The 20,386-nt window shown below is 35.5% G+C and overlaps 1 protein-coding gene across 22 annotated transcripts in view; it reads right to left on the bottom strand.

The window, feature by feature from the left end:
- The window catches only part of CLIP-190 (Cytoplasmic linker protein 190), a 27,757-nt gene extending 7,497 nt beyond the window's left edge, over positions 1-20,260 (bottom strand). The window contains exons 1-11 of one of the 22 annotated variants that reach the window (XM_065865974.2): positions 19,524-20,259; positions 19,119-19,452; positions 9,300-9,362; positions 4,670-4,789; positions 4,501-4,542; positions 2,652-2,807; positions 2,373-2,588; positions 2,135-2,300; positions 1,850-2,027; positions 1,558-1,620; positions 576-686 (exon numbers count right to left, since the gene is read on the bottom strand). In XM_065865974.2, coding sequence (XP_065722046.2) covers positions 576-686; positions 1,558-1,620; positions 1,850-2,027; positions 2,135-2,300; positions 2,373-2,588; positions 2,652-2,807; positions 4,501-4,542; positions 4,670-4,789; positions 9,300-9,362; positions 19,119-19,383 — 1,380 coding nt within the window. In that variant the 5' untranslated portion in view covers positions 19,384-19,452; positions 19,524-20,259. Of the gene's footprint in view, positions 1-575; positions 687-1,557; positions 1,624-1,849; positions 2,028-2,134; positions 2,301-2,372; positions 2,589-2,651; positions 2,808-4,500; positions 4,543-4,669; positions 4,790-9,299; positions 9,363-14,728; positions 14,938-18,236; positions 18,289-19,118; positions 19,453-19,523 lie in introns of those variants that run through there. The other 21 variants (XM_065865972.2, XM_070996095.1, XM_065865977.2 and 18 more) reach the window with 21 other exon arrangements.
- Positions 20,261-20,386: the final 126 nt, after the last annotated feature.

Raw genomic sequence — 20,386 nt, 5'->3', positions numbered from 1 at the left:
GGTGGTTAAAGAACGTGCCAAACATTCAGTGAGTTTGAGTTAAACCAACAACAAATAAACACAAGACAATGAGGAAAATTATAAAGACATAACAGTGAATAATAAATGAAAAATTAACCAATTTTTTGTTTGCAAACAGTCAGCGAGGGTGCAATGCAAAAATTAAATTAAATAAAAACAAAAACAAAAAGCAATTAGTCGAAACCGAAACTGCACAAATGACTGAGCAAACATTGACTGGGCACGGTGTGTGTTGTGTGTTGTCTTCAGCCAACTGGAAAGAGTTTCTTTTTATCGCAAAACCAAACTTTCTTTGGCTTGGCCTGCCGCTGAAGTTGCTGTTGTGCCTGCAATACATGTTGCTGTTGCTGTTGCAAGGGCTGTCTGTTGCATGTTGCTGCTGTTATAGTTGGTCTTGTACTCGTTGTGATGCAGCTGCTCAGGGTGGTTGGCACCCAGATATGCTGTTGTTGCTGTGGACTCTTAACCCTTGACTTCTTGCCGGGCGGTCGATAGGGTCGCGATCTATCCGCATAGGGCAGCGGTGCGTACATGGTATCGGTGAAGATAATTACCTCGTTGATGTTCTTCTGCAGCTGCAGCGCCTGATTCTGGGCATCCTCGCGGTCCAAGTCACGCTCCACCATCAGCTGCTCCACATGTTGTTGCTTCTCGCGCAGCAGATCCTACAATATCGATCGATCGACCAAAAAATAAACAGAGCACAGAGAGCACAAAGCAAGCTTTGATGAAATGCCTGAACACACATTTACAAGATACAGGAGGATATAGAGATACAGATATCGGTATATATATAGTGTGGGTGTATGTACAGGAGTATATATAGGGTGCAGCTGGTAGCAGGGAACACCCATTACTTTATTGTGGCTTTACCTTTTACCGGCGACAGCAAACACATATGTACATGCAAGTAAAAGTAGCAAATTTAACAAAACATTGAACAATCAACACGTAATCAGCAAAAGCGTGCAGGAAATATTTAAATATTGTTTATAATACATTGTGAAATAATCAACCAACTCAAACACATGGCATAAAATGCATAAAGGACTTCATAGGCATACATTTATTATTAATTTACATAGTTTGTTTTGGTGGGGTTGTTGTTGTTTGAGGGGTGGGTTTTTGTTGTGTAGTGTTTTGTGTGAACTGGTGTCTTATGTTAGTTATACGCTTACAAACTAAAGGTTAAACCACAGTTATAAAGGAAGAATTAACCGATCCATTAACGTAAAAATCATTATAAATTGTCTTAAAAAACAAAAGAAAATAGTGCAACAATAAAAATATTTTTAAGACTTTAAAATGTCATAGATATGCATTTTACAGATACAGTTAGGTACAGCAAAGTAAAAATTATACCGAAATTTGTATAAAACAAGTATAATTTAAACGTTTATGGATTGGGTAAACTAACAGCGAGTACAGCTTATACGCATAGAGCTCTGCATATTTATAGAGCTTATAAAACCGAAAGGAAAAACCAACAGCGAATACCATACAATTTATTTGTGGATCTTGTAGATGTTAGCATACCTGCATGGAAAATTGGCTTTTCGGCGTCGCTAAAATTGGCTTAACGGGCGTGATCGACTTGCGCTGCTAGGAACGGAACGGGATTTTGCGATTAGAATTGGAACGCGTTAGTACCAGGGGTCAAAATAAATTATCAAATAGGTTAAGGGGTTAAATTTAAGAAGTAACAAAGAACAGAACCAGAACTTTAAACGATATTTGTGTTTTGTTTTTTAGGGAATTTTAGAGTGTTCTTTTGCTGTGGGAGAACTGGATGGTGAGGGGGTGCTCATCTCGAGGTCACCGCTTATACCTGAGCATTCATGCGCATGCGCGACGTGGCCGTGGTGGCGATGCTGTTCATGGTGCCGATCGAGGTGAGGGACTCCCGTGATCCGGTCCTCGAAAGACGCGTTTTCTTCGATGACGGCGATAGCGAAACCTTCGCTATAGGTACAAAGACCCCGTACTTGGGCTTGCACTCGAAGTATCTGCAATGGGAGATGTTTAGTTTTTCATTTTTGTCATATAGGGCCATATAAATCTTGAATTCTTCTATTAAACTTAATTTATTTTACCAATGGGTTCTTTGGTTTACCTTATATCATCCACAGCTCCATCATTCTTGCCGCTAGGCTCATCCAATTCCACGCCGCACCAATTGCCTGGAGCGAATTGTGTCTCACCCAAAAAGCGTAAGATACCCGGACGACTGCCAAATCCAGAGGAGACAATCACACGATCGCCCACAGCCATGCCGTTTTCTGTTTAAAAAATTTGGAATATTTTGTTGAAATGTTAAAGAATCCTCCTCCTTTTCTCATAAGAAAACTTACTGCCACCAATGCCGGGACTGCGAAGCATAGAACTACGAATACTCGCAGTTGGCGAGACTGTGCGCGATCTGTCCGGGGAGTTTTTGGCCAAGGGAGAAGTCGGTGTCTGGGCCCCAGACATGGGATATGTGGTAAGACGAGTGAGGCGTGAGAAAATGCCGCGTTTCGGCTCGCACTGGAAGTATCTTTTGCCCGACACACAACCATCATTTTTACCTAGGGAAAGATAAGAATTAAAATTGTAAACTATGAGACAAAGTGTCTCAAATCCCTTCTTACCATTTGGTTCATCCAGGACAACGCCCGCCCATTCGCCGGGTGCAAAGTGTGTTTCGCCAATGTAGGCAATCTGTCCGGGACGAAGGCCACCAAGCCAAACCCGCTGGCCAATGATGAACTGCTCTGTATTTGCTGTCAGCACTGCGCTGTTGTGATCTGTTCAAGGGGTAATCAATTTCAAGTTGGGGGGTCCCATTAGTATCACCCGTTAGGTCATCAATCATAATACTATATATATACACAATGTTTAAATTGGCTAGACTGCGTTTTCATTTATCTCTACCAATAGAGTTCATTTTTTATTTGTGTTCCACTTGCGTATGATGTCATTTGGCATATTTGCATATACCCCTGCTCAATGGAAAACCATTGAGAACGATCCCCCGCATAATGAATATCTATTCTATAAACGGATTTTAGCTTTGTAAACTTGACATTTGCAAGCTGTTCAATATTCCACTTCTAAGTCAAAAGTGGCAATGAATACTCTCCGAGATTTCACTTTTAAATACCAATTTATTTTCTATATGTCTGGGGGGAAAAACCATTAAGTGGAAAATTACAGGAAACAAGCGGATTAAAAAAGCTAAATAAAAATTGCATGCGGCTCAATGAAGTCATAACAACATTTTGCCAAGTTTGGCTGTCGTGTCAGTTAATTTAATTTTGTTGTTGACTGCAGCCACCCACATCTATTAGATATGGCAACTTGTTCATAATTTTCACATTGCCGTTGCTGAAAATGATCTGCACTTAAAATTGCATTTGAGTTACACGTATATATACTTAATACTTCATTAGTATTAAATCGGATGTAGATTTTCTGTTTAAATGGTTTTGTATTACACTCCAATTATTAAACCTAATTTTTTCTATGACATTTCAAATTGATGTGCATCTGGTCTCAATTTTCATTATTACTAAATAAGCTTAAAACGAACTTGAAACTAAATATGACATATAAAGCTTCAGTTCATAAATTGTTTTGCAATAAAATATATTTTATATCTGATTTTTTCAGCTTTTGTTTTGAATAGTAAAAGTTACAGAAACAAAACCCACAAAGCCCTTCACTAAAATTTACATAAACCAAGAAAGTTGAAGCTAATCCATCAATCCCCAACATTGTTCATATAATACTTAATTTATTTTAATATTTTTCATGGATTAAGTTTCCTCATCAATTCAATTAATATTAAAACCGTAACGATTTTGGCCCAAATCATTAATCCATGGACTTGGCCAATTTAATTTGGTATAAATAAAATATGAAATGTGCATAGTTAACCCCAGAAAGACCTTGACTTGCTGCTACATTAAGTCAATGTGAATATTGTCACGGCAATGGCTCATTAGAGATGCAATTACACCCACAGTTAGAGGTAAATTTGAACACGTTTTCAGTGGCTCATTAGGCTTTGTTAATTTGACAATACTTGGAGCTACCGAAGATGCAGAGATATACCTACATGCCTTCTGCATGGAAAATTCTTTGACATTTTGGCCATAAATTTAAGCTCTTTGCTTTTCTGCAGAATGACCGTTTAAGGAGCGAGCAACTGGCCTAGATGCATAGATACATAAACGCCAGCCACCTGCGCAAATGGCTAGAACTCGACACGCTCTGCAGATACAAGATACTATTCTAATACACCTTAAAAAAATCAACAACTTAAGTCTAGTAAAAAAAGGAACAAATAAGGTTCATTGTTTTTATAATATCCCTTATGGAAACCAAAGATCCTAAGATCCTAATGTTTTGTCAGCTAATTAAGCTTCCATCGACTATCAGTTAAGATCGTTTTTCATCTCTGTGTACCAGCCTCCCACAATCGTAGCGAATGCTTACCTGAGCTGCGACGTCGCCCAGTGGCCTCTAGATAATAATCATCTTTAGCGTTGGTAAACAAAAACAGAAACGAAAACAAAACAAACAGAAAAGATACAGATACAAAAACGAGATACCAGTTAAAGATACATGCGGCTGGCAAAATGGCAATGGCGGGCAAAGAACTTACAAGATGTGCGACTTCCAGCCTCCGATTTTAGCGAACGTCTAGCGGGCGAAAAGCGATCCCAATCGGATGTGGGTGAGAGCGAAGATCGCGTAAAGCGCCTGACAGTCTCTTGATAGAGATCTATAGACAAGTTTATACATACATATATATATATATGAAGTAAAGCCGATTTTCCATAAAAATGCATATGCAATTGTTTAACATTTCGTTGTGTTTCGTGGGTGTTAACTGAGCAAGCTGTGCAGCAAGTTTTCCTCACATTTCCCCTTTTTGTTATATAGATAGGTTTATATGCCTTATACATATTATTGTATTGGTTAAAAATTAGCGCATTTGTGTTAGGCCCAATTTGCTCTTTTGGGTTGTGAAAGTTTTTTGGCAGCCTGTGTGCTGAGGTTTCTTGTCTTTAATAAGATCTTGGCCGCAAGCAGTTGTGGTAAAGGTTAGATGGCACAAAAATAGCGAACGGTAATCTGAGATGATATTAAGCTCGAAAAATATAGGTATGGCTTAAAAAAAGAGAAAGAAAAGATTGGCGTGTGCTTGTAATATGATTTTAGTGAAACACATTTCTCCTAACTTATCTGATTTGGGGAAAAAATTAATAAAAGTTGTCAAATTTTGAGAAATTGTTTACCTTTTCTTTAATTATCTTTTTGTATCAAGCTAAATAAATAACTAAAAATTACACTTTACTAATCAATTTAAGCGTAAATAATCTATTGTATCTTTTGAACTTTATAAACCCACCAAAGTAGATATTGTGATTTTTCTTTAAGTCTTTCACTAAATTATGTGTGTCAAATTGTTTATTGATATTGATTTGTATCTCATTCTTTCTTTTTCAACTGCAACTTTCAAAATCAATTTGCACTTTTGCCAAAAGTCCCCAAGAAAGAGCAATAAAAGCATAAATCAATTAAATTGTCGACAGTTTGGTAACGTTTTCAAAGCCACATTGAATGACAGCAGGAGATTTAAAAACACAATTGCAACGGACAAAAGAGATGTTCACGAGAAGGAAGCAGATCGAGAAAAGATTTCAATTTTTCAATTGCACGATTTCGGTTTCCGTTTACTTTTCAGTACACAGGGAAAAATATAAGCTCAATAAAGAATACGAAATAATAATACATTTAATTATAAAATGTATAAATTATAAAACAGTAAATGTATTTAACGTATTTCTTTTGACTGTGTTTATATTGTAAAATAGATATCTTAAGACAATACGAGTTTAGTAAGCTTATTTTATAAATCTTTTATTATATTTTTTTTCCTGTGTACCAGTTCATCTTCAGCTGTGCGTCGTGAAAACCTCAGCGTGTGTACGTCATGTAGTTAATTGTGTTTTTGTCAGTTGAAATTGCTTTTATTTTTCTCCGTTTTACGCCAGACATGCTCTGCTTGAGTACGAGTACGACTACGAGTGTGTTGAAGATGCTTTCGACCGACTTGTGTGTCTTGTGGGCTACTGTTTTCGGCTAATAAACCGATTGCGTTGGCCCAGCCATGACATGACATGAGTTGGCCAGACCAGCCGACTCCAAGGTTCAATTGTATATTGTATCTGGCAGATACACAGGCTTTTACTGGCATTTGCTACCGTTCGCCGATCGTGCAAGACAATTTGTTATTATTTGCCATTATACATCATGACGGTAGCAATTTATTTTCTATATCCCACATGCTCGTAACCATTTTTTTTTTAATTATCACAATTGGGCGTTGTAACTGCTTGTATCTGTATCTCGTGGTGAGTGGTTCCCTTTTTTTTATATAGCAAACTTTCACTAATTGTAAAAAGGGGAAACATTTTCTCCGTCTTTGTCGTTCTGTATTCGTATCGGTTTTTTATGTAATGGCGGCTGTAGAGCAGCCAATGTCAGGCCATAAATCAGACTGGACTTTACCTTCGCTAATTTAAGCACCTTTCCCCTTGCCACTGGTAAATTGCAACATTTAACTGTGAAACGTCGTCATTCTAAAAATACGCACGCACCTAGATGACAAACAATTTCCTTGCAGTTGACATTCAGTGTCCGTGCTGCTAATGAACTCATGTATCTGACAGATACAGATGAATCATCAAAGAGCACCGCTCACCGGGCCAAAGCCAAGTGGAGTGTGGCGCCGCCAATAGTTGACTTGACTTGGCCAAAAGGCAACCCGGCCCGGTTGCGACCCACTTTGCTCACGATTCTGGCCAAAATGAAGCGGCAGCCCAGAGATACACAAGTCGAAATCGAAAACAAATATTTCGCCAACCATTTATGGCGGATAGATCGCGCGCTGCCCGGTGATAAATCAGCCAACAGTGCTGGCCATGTCAATAGCACATTATCTATTGAGATGATTAAACAACATTTAATTAAACTAAACTGTGCGCAGGTCGCTAAACCAACCGCCTTCCCGATCTCCTCCTTTTTGTTTCTATTTTCCCGTGTAGGTTGCAATTGCAGTTCTAAGCGATTCGTATCTCGATCTAATGTGGGCTTTTACACTGATCAAAAATTATGACATTTTGTATACATTTTTATACTTTCCTATTTATATAAATTTCCTATAACAACTTCTATAAGAAAAACAATTTCATTCTTCAGAATATCAAACTCCTAAAAACTTTTTAAGTCCCAATGGCAACGGCTACATTTTCGAGAGTTTTCTCAGTTTAAAGTCTATTTTTTACCATAATGACAACAAATTGTACATAAGAAAGGCTGTCAAATATCCAAATTATATTTATTTTTTAAGAAAGATCAAGACCTATCCCAATCTAATTTAATTTGAAAACAACTAATACAAAGGTTGAAATAAAACCTAGGCATGGTTTGCCACTCAACTTGCTAATAAATATCTTTAGTTGTTTCTGTTTTCTTCATATGTTTTGTAATACATTTTCGCGTGTATTTTCCTGCCTTACAAACCAATTTCTGTCCAGTTTTTACTGTAGCTTCGGCTACCCACATATCGAGTAGTTTTTCACAACCCCAGGCTCGGACTGTGCATGACTTACATGACTTTTCGGCATGTTAAATGCAAATCCATCTGCGGGTCTCTCTGGCAAATGCCGACAAAAACTGATTATTAGCTGTTGATTGCCGATCTCTAATTCCTGTTCACTGTGGGCTGCGCCAACATTTCCACTGAAATGCACGAGTGGATACAGTAAAGCTTTTCATGAGAGTGCAGTCTGGATAAATATAGCACTGTTATAAATACAAATTTTATTTGGGGGTGTGGCTGAAAGTAATTTAGTTACAAGCCCCCGATTTTATCTTTGTATTTCCTGACGTCTTGACTTAGTGTATCGCAACTTTTAAATATTCCACTTTAAATATTCCCTACTGTACCTGTTGTAGCAAGCCAATTTTTATCTCAATTGATTTAATTTCTGCTCATTGTTCTGGGCACACAATAATTGCATCGCCAATGGATTTATATGAATATTTATTTGCCATTATTTGAAATGCTAAATGTTTTCAACAGTAATCTTTGTGCGACAAACTAGAATTTTACCAAATAGAAAACGGGTTTTCCAGATGAAGATGCTTACGTGACTCGCGTCGATCGCTTAAAGGCGTGTCCCATATATTATTAATTATAGATGTATACTATATAGTAAATACCCAAAAAATCCGGTTGAGCCTCTGTTCCAGTCGCGTATTTCGCATTACAATTAAAATTTGTTAAAGTTTAGAACGTGTTCCGAATGCGATATAAAAAATACAATTAAGACACACATGTGGCAGAAGGGCAAACAGTTGAATGAACATTCCAATGAAAACGGCGTCGTCTGTAAAGACGATTTTAGCCTAATGAAGTTGCCCTACGGCTAAGGTAAAAATCAATTAAAATTATGACTGATTACGGCTGACTTTGATAGGCCTTTGATTGGAATATATGAATGGGATATAGATACAATCTTTAGGCTGTCGTAGATCGTGAGATTGTTTTGACATTTTTCCTATCTGAGTGAAGATGTTGCATACACAAGTAGATAAGGCAATGAAACGTCTGTTTTTTTGTTCCCAGATCACTGAACCAAAAGTTTGAGGGAGGAAGGAACAGTGTCTTGTTTCAGGGTTAATACAAATTGCATTGAGGTATACAAATTATTAATGAAATGGAAATGATTACTAGGTCGATAAACGTAAACAAGCCTGATAAGATACAGGGGTATTTCATTTTCCTTTCCTCACTTTAGTTAAGTGGGTTAAAGATTTTTAAAAATGTGTTTCAATTTGTTTTCGTTTAAAAGTTTATCAATATTTCATATACAATGTAAATTCCATATAATAATTTGAAGTGATTTTAGATCAGTTTTTTTTCATACCTTTTTATCAAGGAACTTTTTTTTTGTAATTGACCTTTTTATTTTACCATCCCATTTCATGACGTGTTAATATCTTGCAACAAATTCCCATTGAGCTCCAAATCGATAAATGTTATGCCCAAAAAGATGTTAACACTGATGTGTTAATTTCGCCCACATCAACAAGCAATTAATTGAAAATTAAATATAAATTAATAATGTCGTGGGAAGAGATTAAATGTAACGCAGAAGCCAATTAAAATGAACAAAAAATGCAATCAATTAAATATAAGTGAAACATAAAAGTGTAATTACCTGTATAAGCCGAATTGATCGAACTTAAATTGTCATCGCTTTCACGACTCATGCTGGCGGTGTCTAAAAATAAAATTAAAAACGGAAAAAAGAAACATGCGCAAAATAACGCAAAGTGAGCATAGCAAATTAAGAGCACATAAATGTTAAGTTAAAATTAAAATATAATTACAGCTAAGGGCCAAGCCAAGCAAATTCAGGCCATGGTAACGGGCCCAGAAAGCTTAGCCAAGAAAATAAGGCTAAAATAAAAGGCATACAAAAAAGTAATGTGCAAAAGTGGCAATTAGTTATGGGTCGCTCTGGCAGATCAGCCTCCCCACCCCAAAAGAGTCTTATTTCATTTCAAAGAGATTAGATAACTAAGAGAGTGTTGGGTGAATGTTTTCTCGGAATTGCTTGAAAGATATAGGCAGCTTAGCCAACTACTTCCGCAGACTCAAATGACTGAAATTTTCTGCAAAAAGTTATTCTGGAAAAAACTGCATTATCTTTGTTTTAAGTATTTTTTTAAAGACTAATGACGAGCACCCAACAAAATATATTAATAACCCTCTGTTTTATATTTACATATGAACACCATTAAATTATATTATCAAAGATCTTAAACACAAGAAATATGATCAGTTAAAAATCGGATTTAAGGCTTAAACTTGACATAAATATAAAGCAACGATCAAATATATAAAAAGTAACATGATATTATGCGGCATTTCAAAGTTTATAACCGGTAAAATCTGGGTATTCACCCAATTCGATATCTGTAAAGCTGTTTAATAAAACTAATGAATAAAGAAGTTGCTAACAAGATAAGACCAGAAAATATACAGTCTCTAGATCACAAAATTCAATGACTATAAAATTAATGTCAATTTATTCCCTTGGGAAACACTACCTGGAGGTGCTTTACCAACATAAATTAGCAGTTTCAGCTAAAGTGATCCATCAATATTATGCAAAAATTGAAAAAACCAGTTTCAATAACAGAACGAAACTAGACACTATTTAATGACCTATAAAAAAAGGAAAAAGCCAACAGAATTTTAAACATAAATTTGAATTGACATTTGACTTTTTCACCTGCACCTTTTTTCTTTACCAAATCTACCATTAACAACCTAACGAGGAAAGTTAAACAAATAAGCAACTTAAGTGTTTTCATTTTTTATTTGTGAATAATTAATATTCCGATAGACGCGTGTGTTTTCGATCTTAAGATAAGCTGAAAAACAACTTAATTATTGTTTGTTTGCTTTGTCAAATTATGAAAAAGACTCTTCAGACACTTTTGGCTAAAAAGCCAGCGAAGAATGCTGAAAGTAATTTGCTTTGTATTTGGTCAGTTGCCATAAAAATTCGATTGTGCAACCCACACATAATGGGAATTGGAATTTATTTCGACTGCTCGATTGCAGACTTCAAAATGTGGGCGTGTCGCAATTTATAACAGTATTTAAGACTCAAAAATGGACATAAATGTCATCATTAAAGGAGAGCTATCATCTATCATTCATCAAATCTAATGGGATTCACTTAAACATTGGTTTAGGTAAAGTTTTGACAAGAAACAGTTTGTTTAACAATTTAATTATTATTTACTTTTTGAATAATAATTATTTCCCAATTTGTTCCTAATCGTTTTGGACTTCTCTCATAAAATTTGGATTGTTAAGAGGCAATACTTATTTTATTTATGTGAAACCCTTGAGCGTTAACCATTAAATTTTAATTTAACAAATATATTTAAGTACGCATGTCTGTTGAAAACTTTAACTTAGCTCTTTGGGCTATTTCAAGCGAGACTTAAGTGCTTCGGTCCGAGAATTGTGTAAGTGACGTGTTAATTTATTTGACTTTTGCCTTTTCTGTTCTTGCTTAGAGCTTTATTGCATACGAAATAATTAAAAGCACTGAAGTGTAAGCTAAACAATGGGCAAACGAAAGAGAACTCGAAAAATGACCAAAAAGTGATTAAAATTGTTGTTTAGTTGTTAAATTGGTGCTGAAGTATTTGGTTTTGGTTGGGGCTTGATATGGCAAAGAAAAAATAAAAGGGAGAGGTAACATCCGGACCCCATTTTTATTATAGATTGAAAAAAATGTCTTACCACTGTGGAAAAATTAGATATAGTCAAGATATTACAAATAAATTAACTAAATTGGTAAAAATAAATTTAAGTTTATTTCCAGGAATCCAATAGCTTTCCTCTTGTGAGGTCTACTGACTTTTCTTAATGAATACTTCCATTAAGCTTACGAAAAACTTCAGAGGCCAATAATTCATTAGAAGCAGAAAAGTATCTCAACAAAGAAACAAACAAAAATGCTGGCCAAAAATAAGCTTACGAAAAAAAAGAGCGGAAAAAATGAAGGCAATAATGGGTTTGTTTACACGAAAGTCCAGAGAAAGACTTCGGTTCACTCAGTTGTGACAATAAATCATTTGAAAAGATTTCCAAGCCAAACAGGTGCAAACTGAAATATTATTTCATAATCGAAAAAAAAAGAAAACCAGGTACGAACCATAAAAATTAATTAACCAAAGGTGGTTACACCTTTTTCAATTTTTTTCTCTTTTCATTACCGATTTGTGTTTAGTCAAAGAAACTGTAATTAAATTGCCGGGGAAGTCAGTGAGAAAAAGTAAAAGGTGCCGCCGGCGGAAAAGCAAAGAAAAGAGGCGAAACAATAAATACAAAATAAAAAATCATTTTCGAGGCGTGTGAAACGCAATTAGCCGAAGAAAAGCGCATTTACCGCAATTAAATGCTCATAAATGAATGGCAAACAAAGTGCACTGCAAATTAGCCGGGGCGTATACGTAATATAACAGCATCGCACATTACTCATACGCCACATAAACCACCCACCTCGACTTAAGTTGCCCTCTCGATGCCAACAATTGTAGAACAAATACCTAGCTGAGCTCATTGCGGGGAAGCTTAAAAAAATATATAAATATAAATCAAATATAACAAACGTCAACAGCAACAATAAAATTGTGTAAACAAACCGACTACATTGAGTGGAATGACGAAAGATCATTATTACCGGTGGCGGGATCCACAGCAAATATATAAAAGTATATAGAATTTTGTTTTCGGTAGTTGGTGTGAAATATATGGGTATTTCATCCCAGTTCGACAGATGGGATGATCAGTCTGCCAAGTGGATGCCTTCAAAAGGCTTTATGACACACGCCCACCAGTTTGTACAGGTGGATTGTGTAATCTTTATATATCTAGTTCTATATACGATCTTTCAATACCATTTGTGTAAGCAGCAGAAGCCTTGAAATCTTTCTAAAATTCCCTATGAATAATCTTTTGCGTTTTAAAATTTACATTTCAGTTTTTATAACTTTTACATTATATTTATCTCTATATAAAGATAAAGATACAAATATATCTCATACAAAACTTCAAACCAACGTTTCCAAAAATAGCTGTAGATTAATTTACTGATTCTTCAGCTTTTATCTAAAATTCCTCCTTAATCAACTAAAAATTCCTTGAAATATCTTCAATCTCTCGCCGTCTACAATCAGTAGACTTATCAGCATCCAAAATGAGTAAGAACTGCAATACCTAGTGAAATAATACTTGTAGATCTCACACTCATTTCTAATTCAAAGATAACATGGCAACAGAAAAAGTTATAGCCTTTTTGTGTTGGCAATGTCGCTGCCAAAGAGAGAAACCCAAAATAAAAATGTGTTTTTCTTATCACCACAGTGTTGTTGTGCCGGCTTCAAAAGAACCATAATAATAATAACAACCACAACAACAAAAAAATAGAAAAATTTGAGCTGATAAAATACCAGTTAACAATAACAATACCAAAGCCAAGGCGAATGAAAACATTTGGCCTGGTCCAAAATGTGTAGACAATTGACAGACAAAATGTGCGTTATGCGAACGGAACGTGGCAGTGAAAAGAAAGCCACAAAAACGGAAAGAAAGTTAACCGCAGACAACTAAATATAAAAATTGAAATTTGCATACAGTGTTAGCCGGCGGTGGAAGCCAACTTCATTTGGCAATAAGACGTCAACGACGAGCCCCACAAAAAAAATGACACAAACAAATAAAACAAAAACCAAATTGCACTAAAAATCAAAGTCTTGAGCAATATGCAAATATTGCCACTGTGAAAGTCATTCCATTTCGCATATACTCGTATATCTACGTATTTTTAGACTGATCAGCATTTGTGTCTCTTTCTGTCAAAATACAAATCAGCAATAACAAATTTGTATATCTAATTAGCGGTTAACCGCAAATTTTCAATACAATCCGCAACCGAACTTTGTTATTGCTGTTTCGGCAAATGAACTTTTGTTGTCGCTTAGAGTTTATTGTAGATACAGATAGATATAGAATGCCTTAAGGTTATCTTGTCGATTTAGCCGACATTTCAATGAGCGGGAGGTTGGGGGCACGTGCTTAGCCCATTTACATGTTTTTTGTGCGTCAATTTACTTATGTAAGTACTTGCAAACAGGAAAAAGCGGATGTCAGCGGAAAATCCCTAATTAGCTTCGTTCTCAGTACATCGATAATGGCTTATGGAAAGGGCTAGAAATACATGATTGTGGAAATGCCAAGGGTCAAACCCTGAGAACTATTGTTTTACAGTTCTTGGAAATCACTTTTGTAAGGGAAATACATTTTTAAATACTAAAAATTTTTAATTCCGTTTCACATTATCCATTTTACGATCATTCAAGTTGCCAATTATTTTAAATGAATATATCTAAGTCCTTGGTCTTTGTTTTCATGGTCTTTAGTTTTGCATAATTGCTACTTTTATTACTTTAAAATAGGTTTACTACCATACATGAGTTCAAAATTGCAATTTAATTAGTCACACGACTATAAAAACCACGGAAATTTCGGAAATTTATTTATTGATTTTTTTTGCCAAATTATAGTTGTCATTAAATTGAACATACATGAAAGAGCCAAGCCCTAACAAAATCGGGTAAATGATAAGCACCTAAAATTGTTATAATTGAATGAAGAGATAGTAACTAAATATCTTATCGCTAAGTGCAATAAAACCAAATTAAACAAAAGAACTTGAAAAAGTTCTAGGCTTGGCTAAGACAAAAAAAAAAACTAAATAAATATTTATGAGGCCAGTATGTAGAAATCACAGCCAAATCACAGTTTCACAGAGCAACAAAAGAATACATTTGATTAACAAATGGTAATCAACCAGACGAAACCAAGGTCAAAGGCTGTCACTTGAAATATGAAAAGCAAAAGTTTCCAAAAATATCTCGCACCGAAATAAACTGAGATCCTTTTAGGGCAACGACAAGGACGGGAAAAAAGGTTCACAAAACTTTTGACTTAACAGTTCCTTCTTATGAGCCTGGATATTCAGATATGTCTGTAATTTTTTTAGCTGGCACGCCAAATCACCTTTTGTGAGTTTTATAACGATTAATTGGTTTTGTATTAGAGCTGGCTTTTATTTTGGATTTGTTCAATTTCGTTTGCGTGTTCACTATATAGTAGCTATAGTATAGAGCCGATCAAGTTCAATTGGTTGCCATCTGAGCTGGAATAACGCGTCCAACACGTCCGCTTCGCGAAAAGTCGTTCAAGTAACTGAACGGCGAGCGCCAATCGCAAAGCGAAGCCAGCGCAAACTTTGAGATACTTTTGTATTCGTCGCTCTCTCGCCGAAGCGGATTGGCAATCCGGAATCGGAGCTTTGTTGGCCAGTGTTTAATAGCAGACACTGTGGCAATGCCTCCGCGCTTTCTGTGTTTTTATTGAATAAACGTCTACTCGCGTAAAATCAGAGCCGTAAAAAAATTGTTTTTATTTTCAACTTTTGCACGGACGCGTACGTTAAGTAAATCCAGCAAACGAAGTGTTGCCACATGGCTGCAATTGTTTTCCTCTTTTTCGATCCGATATTGATCGATCGGTTAATTGCTTTTATCACTTTGTTCCTAAGTGCAGTGAAAGCTTCACAAAAATAATTGGGGTGATGGATCAAGAGTTCAAAATGTCAATATTTCCTCTCAAGTTTTTTCATAAAGATTTTTTTCTAGATAAGATATAAGAATTAACGTCCCAATTTCATTTTTTTTAAGTTTACTTCTCGTAAAGAAAAGGGAAGATTTTGATTCTTTAGTTTTAACAAAAAAACTCAGGAATTAAATTTTTAGCTTTGCTTAAAGGGTTTGTTGAGATTACTTAAAAAATTATTTATCATAATTGTGATTCATAAAAAATTTTAAGATTTTTAAAGGTTTATGTGGCGATTTTAATTCTTTAAAACATTACTTTTTAAACACAAAACAACATTTTTTGAGTTTTTTGTGTTCACATACATACGACAGTCTTATTCAATTGTCTTAAATTAAATGTCTCAGATATTTTACTAGTTTTTAAAAATGTTGTTTAATTTTTGGTGAATAAAATACATACTTTTTTTATTTGTACTTTAAAATATACTTTTTTAGGTGGTTCTCAAGTCCTTACATTACTTTAAGTTTTCGTTTTCTTTGCAGATTCCTTTTACTTTTTTAAGTAGCTCTTAAAAAATTCAAAATCCATTGGTGAACTTTGAACAAAGATGCGTGTGTAATTGTTTTTAAGGTTTGACAAATTCTTGGAGAGATTCAAAAACCGAACTCAAGAAAACTTTTCGAGTTAATCAAAGTAAATTATTTTTAGGTTACTCTGTGAAATACCTATAAATAAAAGGCAATGAAAATGATCAAGCTGTGCGTGGAAAAGCCTTTTTAGTTATATAAGTTAAGGGCTGCAGAGAAGAAAAGGTTGGGGAAATACTAATATATTTAATACGAATCATTACCTCACGGATCACTCAATTAATGGAAAACATGATTTATTGTATCACACAATGCGCCATTCCTTTTTTGTAAGATACTCTTCTTTTTTGGATGAAATCTGAAACGTTTTTTGTTCAAATATTCAACACGTGTCCTCAATTATAAAGATTTCAACGGCTTAATGAAGTGAAGTCAAATAAGTAAGACAAAAAGTTGCTAATCATAACAATAATATTGACTCTCCCACTCAGTTGGTGATGTAAACAAAACCAGGCTTTATCTAGAATCTAATGGAGTAATCCCCCGCCAGACGATGCTCATCCATTAGACGTCAATCCCGGACCCCATTTCGATTCAATCTTAATGCGAAGACAAATGAGCTTTCTGTTTTATGGACGATAGAGAGAGGCTGGCTCCACATTTGTTTCCGATCGAAACCTAATAAAAGTGACATAAGCTCATCCACGAGCACCTCAGCCATGTGGCGACCGCAAAAGATCATATCAGATCGGCTGAGAACGGAACCCGGCATCAAAATGCGCAGCGCGAAAACACCTCGAAAGATCGGGAAACACAGAGTTACATACCAGAAGATACATTTTGTGTGTATTTTCTGTGTCATCGCCAGAACAAAATTCAATTAGGGAGCGACGGAGAGAAAGATTGCCGGCCGGTCGCCAGGTTTTTTTTGCTCGGTTCCGAGTTGGGGAGATTTTTCTCAGACGTGTGACATTGAGTGTGGCGAGGTAAATGACAGGTCTTGGCAGAGAGTCAAACAGTCCGTTTCAGAATGTTAGGAGAGATTTTAGAAAGCTGATTTGGCCAGCGGATCAAAGCGTTAAGCTTGGAACTGATTTGGTTTTAGACAGCGAGTCAAATATCTGTGTCTTATATTAGTAATGGCTTAAGGTTAACCAAAGTAGACCATTACTTCTTACTAAGCTTGCTTATCACTTGGATTGTTTACTAAGTAACCAAGTAATATAACTACTTTAATAATTGCCTGTCTCAAATAACTTAATTTATTGAATTAATTCCATTACTATGTGCAATAAACAATCCTGTGTTAATTTTTAAATTACTTTTAAGTGCAAATGAGTTGGTAATATATTAAAAATGAGCTGGCGATCCAATCTTATGAAAGAGGTAATCAAAATTAAAATATGTGATTGCCTAATTCACAGTTCTCATTGGTGCTACATTTTTCCTAACCACTGTACGCATTACATGCACCTCGTGACTCAGTTTAATCTGTAATAATATTGCAATACATTTTTGTGTTTATTTTGGGTAACAATGCCCGGAGGCTTTCTATGATTTTGCGGTTACATTGCGACTGTCAATTGGATATGGAACGTGTGCCTGTGAAATAGAAAACCCGTCTATCGATCGATGGATCGTTTGGCAGATCGTTGGCTATATGGGCTAGTGGGTCGCCGATTGTTGACGGCTGCGGTTAGGTTACGTGCCTGAAATGAGCCACATTGGGCGGATCAATTAAATGGTAGCAGCACTTGCCTAATTGGCCATAATTCTCCTTCCCAAAAAACACTTTTCGGGGCAGCTCTATAATTATGATCGAGAGTTTGGAGTAGGCGGCAATTTGTTTTGTTTATTTTTGTCTTGAGCGTTGGTGTACCAAAACGATTAAATAATTGAGTGAAGTGAAGCATTTGTTTACCAAACAAAACGGTTGACGGTGGGAATTACACATTTATATTATTAATGGGTTCTTTAAAAGAATTTAGATTTTTTTCCGAGGTATCTATACATTTTTGTAGAGTTCAATGTAGTGCAAAAAGTGCACTCAAAGTGGGTGGGGTCAGCGTATATATTTTCAGCAAGTGAGTGGGTCTGTCATCGTTCTATTAGATCATTACAACCGCGTATAGTATATATAGAAAACAACATCTTGTGGGTGCCTATGTAGGTGGATGCAGTTGGTTCGAACCGGAATTACAGATGACTTGTTTGAGCCCAAGATATAAACACAAAATAAGTGCAATCTCGAAATAATAAATGTTGAGGGCGGAAGAAATATGTAGACCTTATAGGAAACGAACTCAAAATTACAAACTCTCTTTCACGTTTATAAGTTAAGTTCTGTCTGTTAAACTTACCATTCTTTTTGGCTTTCTTTTTTCTGCTAATACCCATTTTCGGCTAACTTAATTTATAACAACCCCGATTAAGAGTTTATTAAAACATAGTTAAAGCGATATTTTCTCGCAAAAATAATTTTCAGAGTGGTTATTTTGAGACGATTGTAACACTGACAGAATGCGCGAACTTGCTTTAAAAAAAGCAAACCGGGAAAAGCCCTTTTAAAAAAATGTTTTAAACTGTGAAATAAAATTGACTTAGGGAATCAAGTTTAATGTTAGTTGTAATATGACACTGACAAGGTTTTCAAAGGGGATTTGGTTTATTGTTTTCCGATTCATTTGAAAACGATATATACTTTTTTTATTTTTTACCTAAAACACAGTTTAAAATAAAAAAAATTATGCTGAAACATGTGACTAACAATACTAATTAGATGACTATTGATTTTAGCTATCGTCAAAACAAATTAATATTAAAAACACAAAAATATTATATTCGTTTTATTATCTATTTCCAGTAATATTAAATTTGTTTAAATTTTTTTTAATCAAAACGCTTACACAAAAGAATTATAATGATCGCAGGAACATGGATGTTTAAAAAATTATATCAAATAAAATTCGAGTTCTAAACATGATTTAAACTTAGATATTTATACTCCCATTAGACATAGAGAGTTTCAGTTTAAAGACTTGCCTATAGCATTATGTGAAATTATGACTTATGACTTAAAATAAGATATTTACAAGCCCAAAGCCTAAGTAGCTATGGCTTTAAGCAAACAGTATATAAATAAATAAAAAGATATTTACACTCCCAAAAGACCTTTAGATTCTAAATTTTTGGTTTAACTGAAATATTACCTGGCTTGCATTATACAAACGATTTGAACTCACCTCTTGGTGGTGGCCCAGATTTAGGGGTTGTGTGATTGCAGCAGGGTCTTCCGATTTTGGAAACAGACCCGGTAGATCCGAAATTGGATGGCGCCTTCATTTTGCTGGGCTGCGGGATTCCGGTAGCTGAAGCAGCGGGCGTGGGAATATTGGATCTACTTGGACCCGGTATTTTGGAGGCAGTAGCTCCTGGTTCCGTATCCGCATTAGCTGGCGACGGAAGTGGGGCAGTTGCCCCGCCCGAATCGCCCGTTTCATCACTCATTTTTCACTTTTTACTTAATTTATCACTTCTTTAGGACACACGCGTATTAAATGTAAACGATTTAAAAAACTTGAGAAAATAAACGTTAAATTGGGTTATGTTAAATATTAGTTAAAAATTAGTGAATGCTGACTACTTACCTTAACAGATTTAATTATATAAGTAATAGTTTAATATTCCTTCCAAAAAATTTTAGCTATAAAAACAAATTGATTTATAGCATTTAGCTAGGTTTCGAACCACTGTGCCACTTTTGTTGTTGTTTTATTTTGGCGCGCAGATAGGCTGTCTCACTCGCACTTAGGCGGTCGCTTGGAACAGCTGATTGGAAGCGGATTTCTTTTCTTCTTTTTTTCGTTGAGCTTGAAAAACAAACAAAAACCGCTTTTTGTTGTTGCCCTCCACAGCTGAAACTTCGTTATAATTTCAAAAAAATGCGGAACCAAAATGTGAATGAATTAATTAGTCGCACACAAAAACCACTCAAGGGTATTCTATTTATATGGATTAGTAATTTAGCATTTATAATTTATTTTTGGCTGCTGGCTGCACTGATTTTCAGCTGATTTAAACTAGATTAAATTGAATCAAATTGCTTATCAATTTGTGCATTTAACATACACACACACACACGAGCACTGTTCTATTTTTTTATTGTTGTTGTTGATTTGACACAGTTATAGAAGAGGAAGAACAAGAAAAAGGGGATGGAAAGGGACGCGAGAAAACGCACTCGTATTGGTGTGTGTTTAACGCTCACACACAGATAAGATAAGTTCACGTACTGGCCACACCGAACTGCGAAAACGTTTTAGAAAAACAACGCGTTTTTGCTCTATTTTACACTAATTTTAGAATTTTTTGCACAATTCGTTAGCGATGCGTTGGAATTTTGTTGTTGCACTGGGCTAGGGATGGGAGGACCGTTGCGGTGCAGTGCGTCTATCGATAGCTGCGGCTGGGGAAATCAATCGATAGTCCGACTTGGGACTTTTTGGGGTGG

This window comes from Drosophila suzukii, chromosome 2L (assembly GCF_043229965.1).
Source record: "Drosophila suzukii chromosome 2L, CBGP_Dsuzu_IsoJpt1.0, whole genome shotgun sequence".
Lineage (NCBI taxonomy): Eukaryota > Metazoa > Arthropoda > Insecta > Diptera > Drosophilidae > Drosophila > Drosophila suzukii.
The sequence above is the reverse complement of the archived record's forward strand: the minus strand, read 5'-3'. Positions and strand labels throughout refer to the sequence as shown.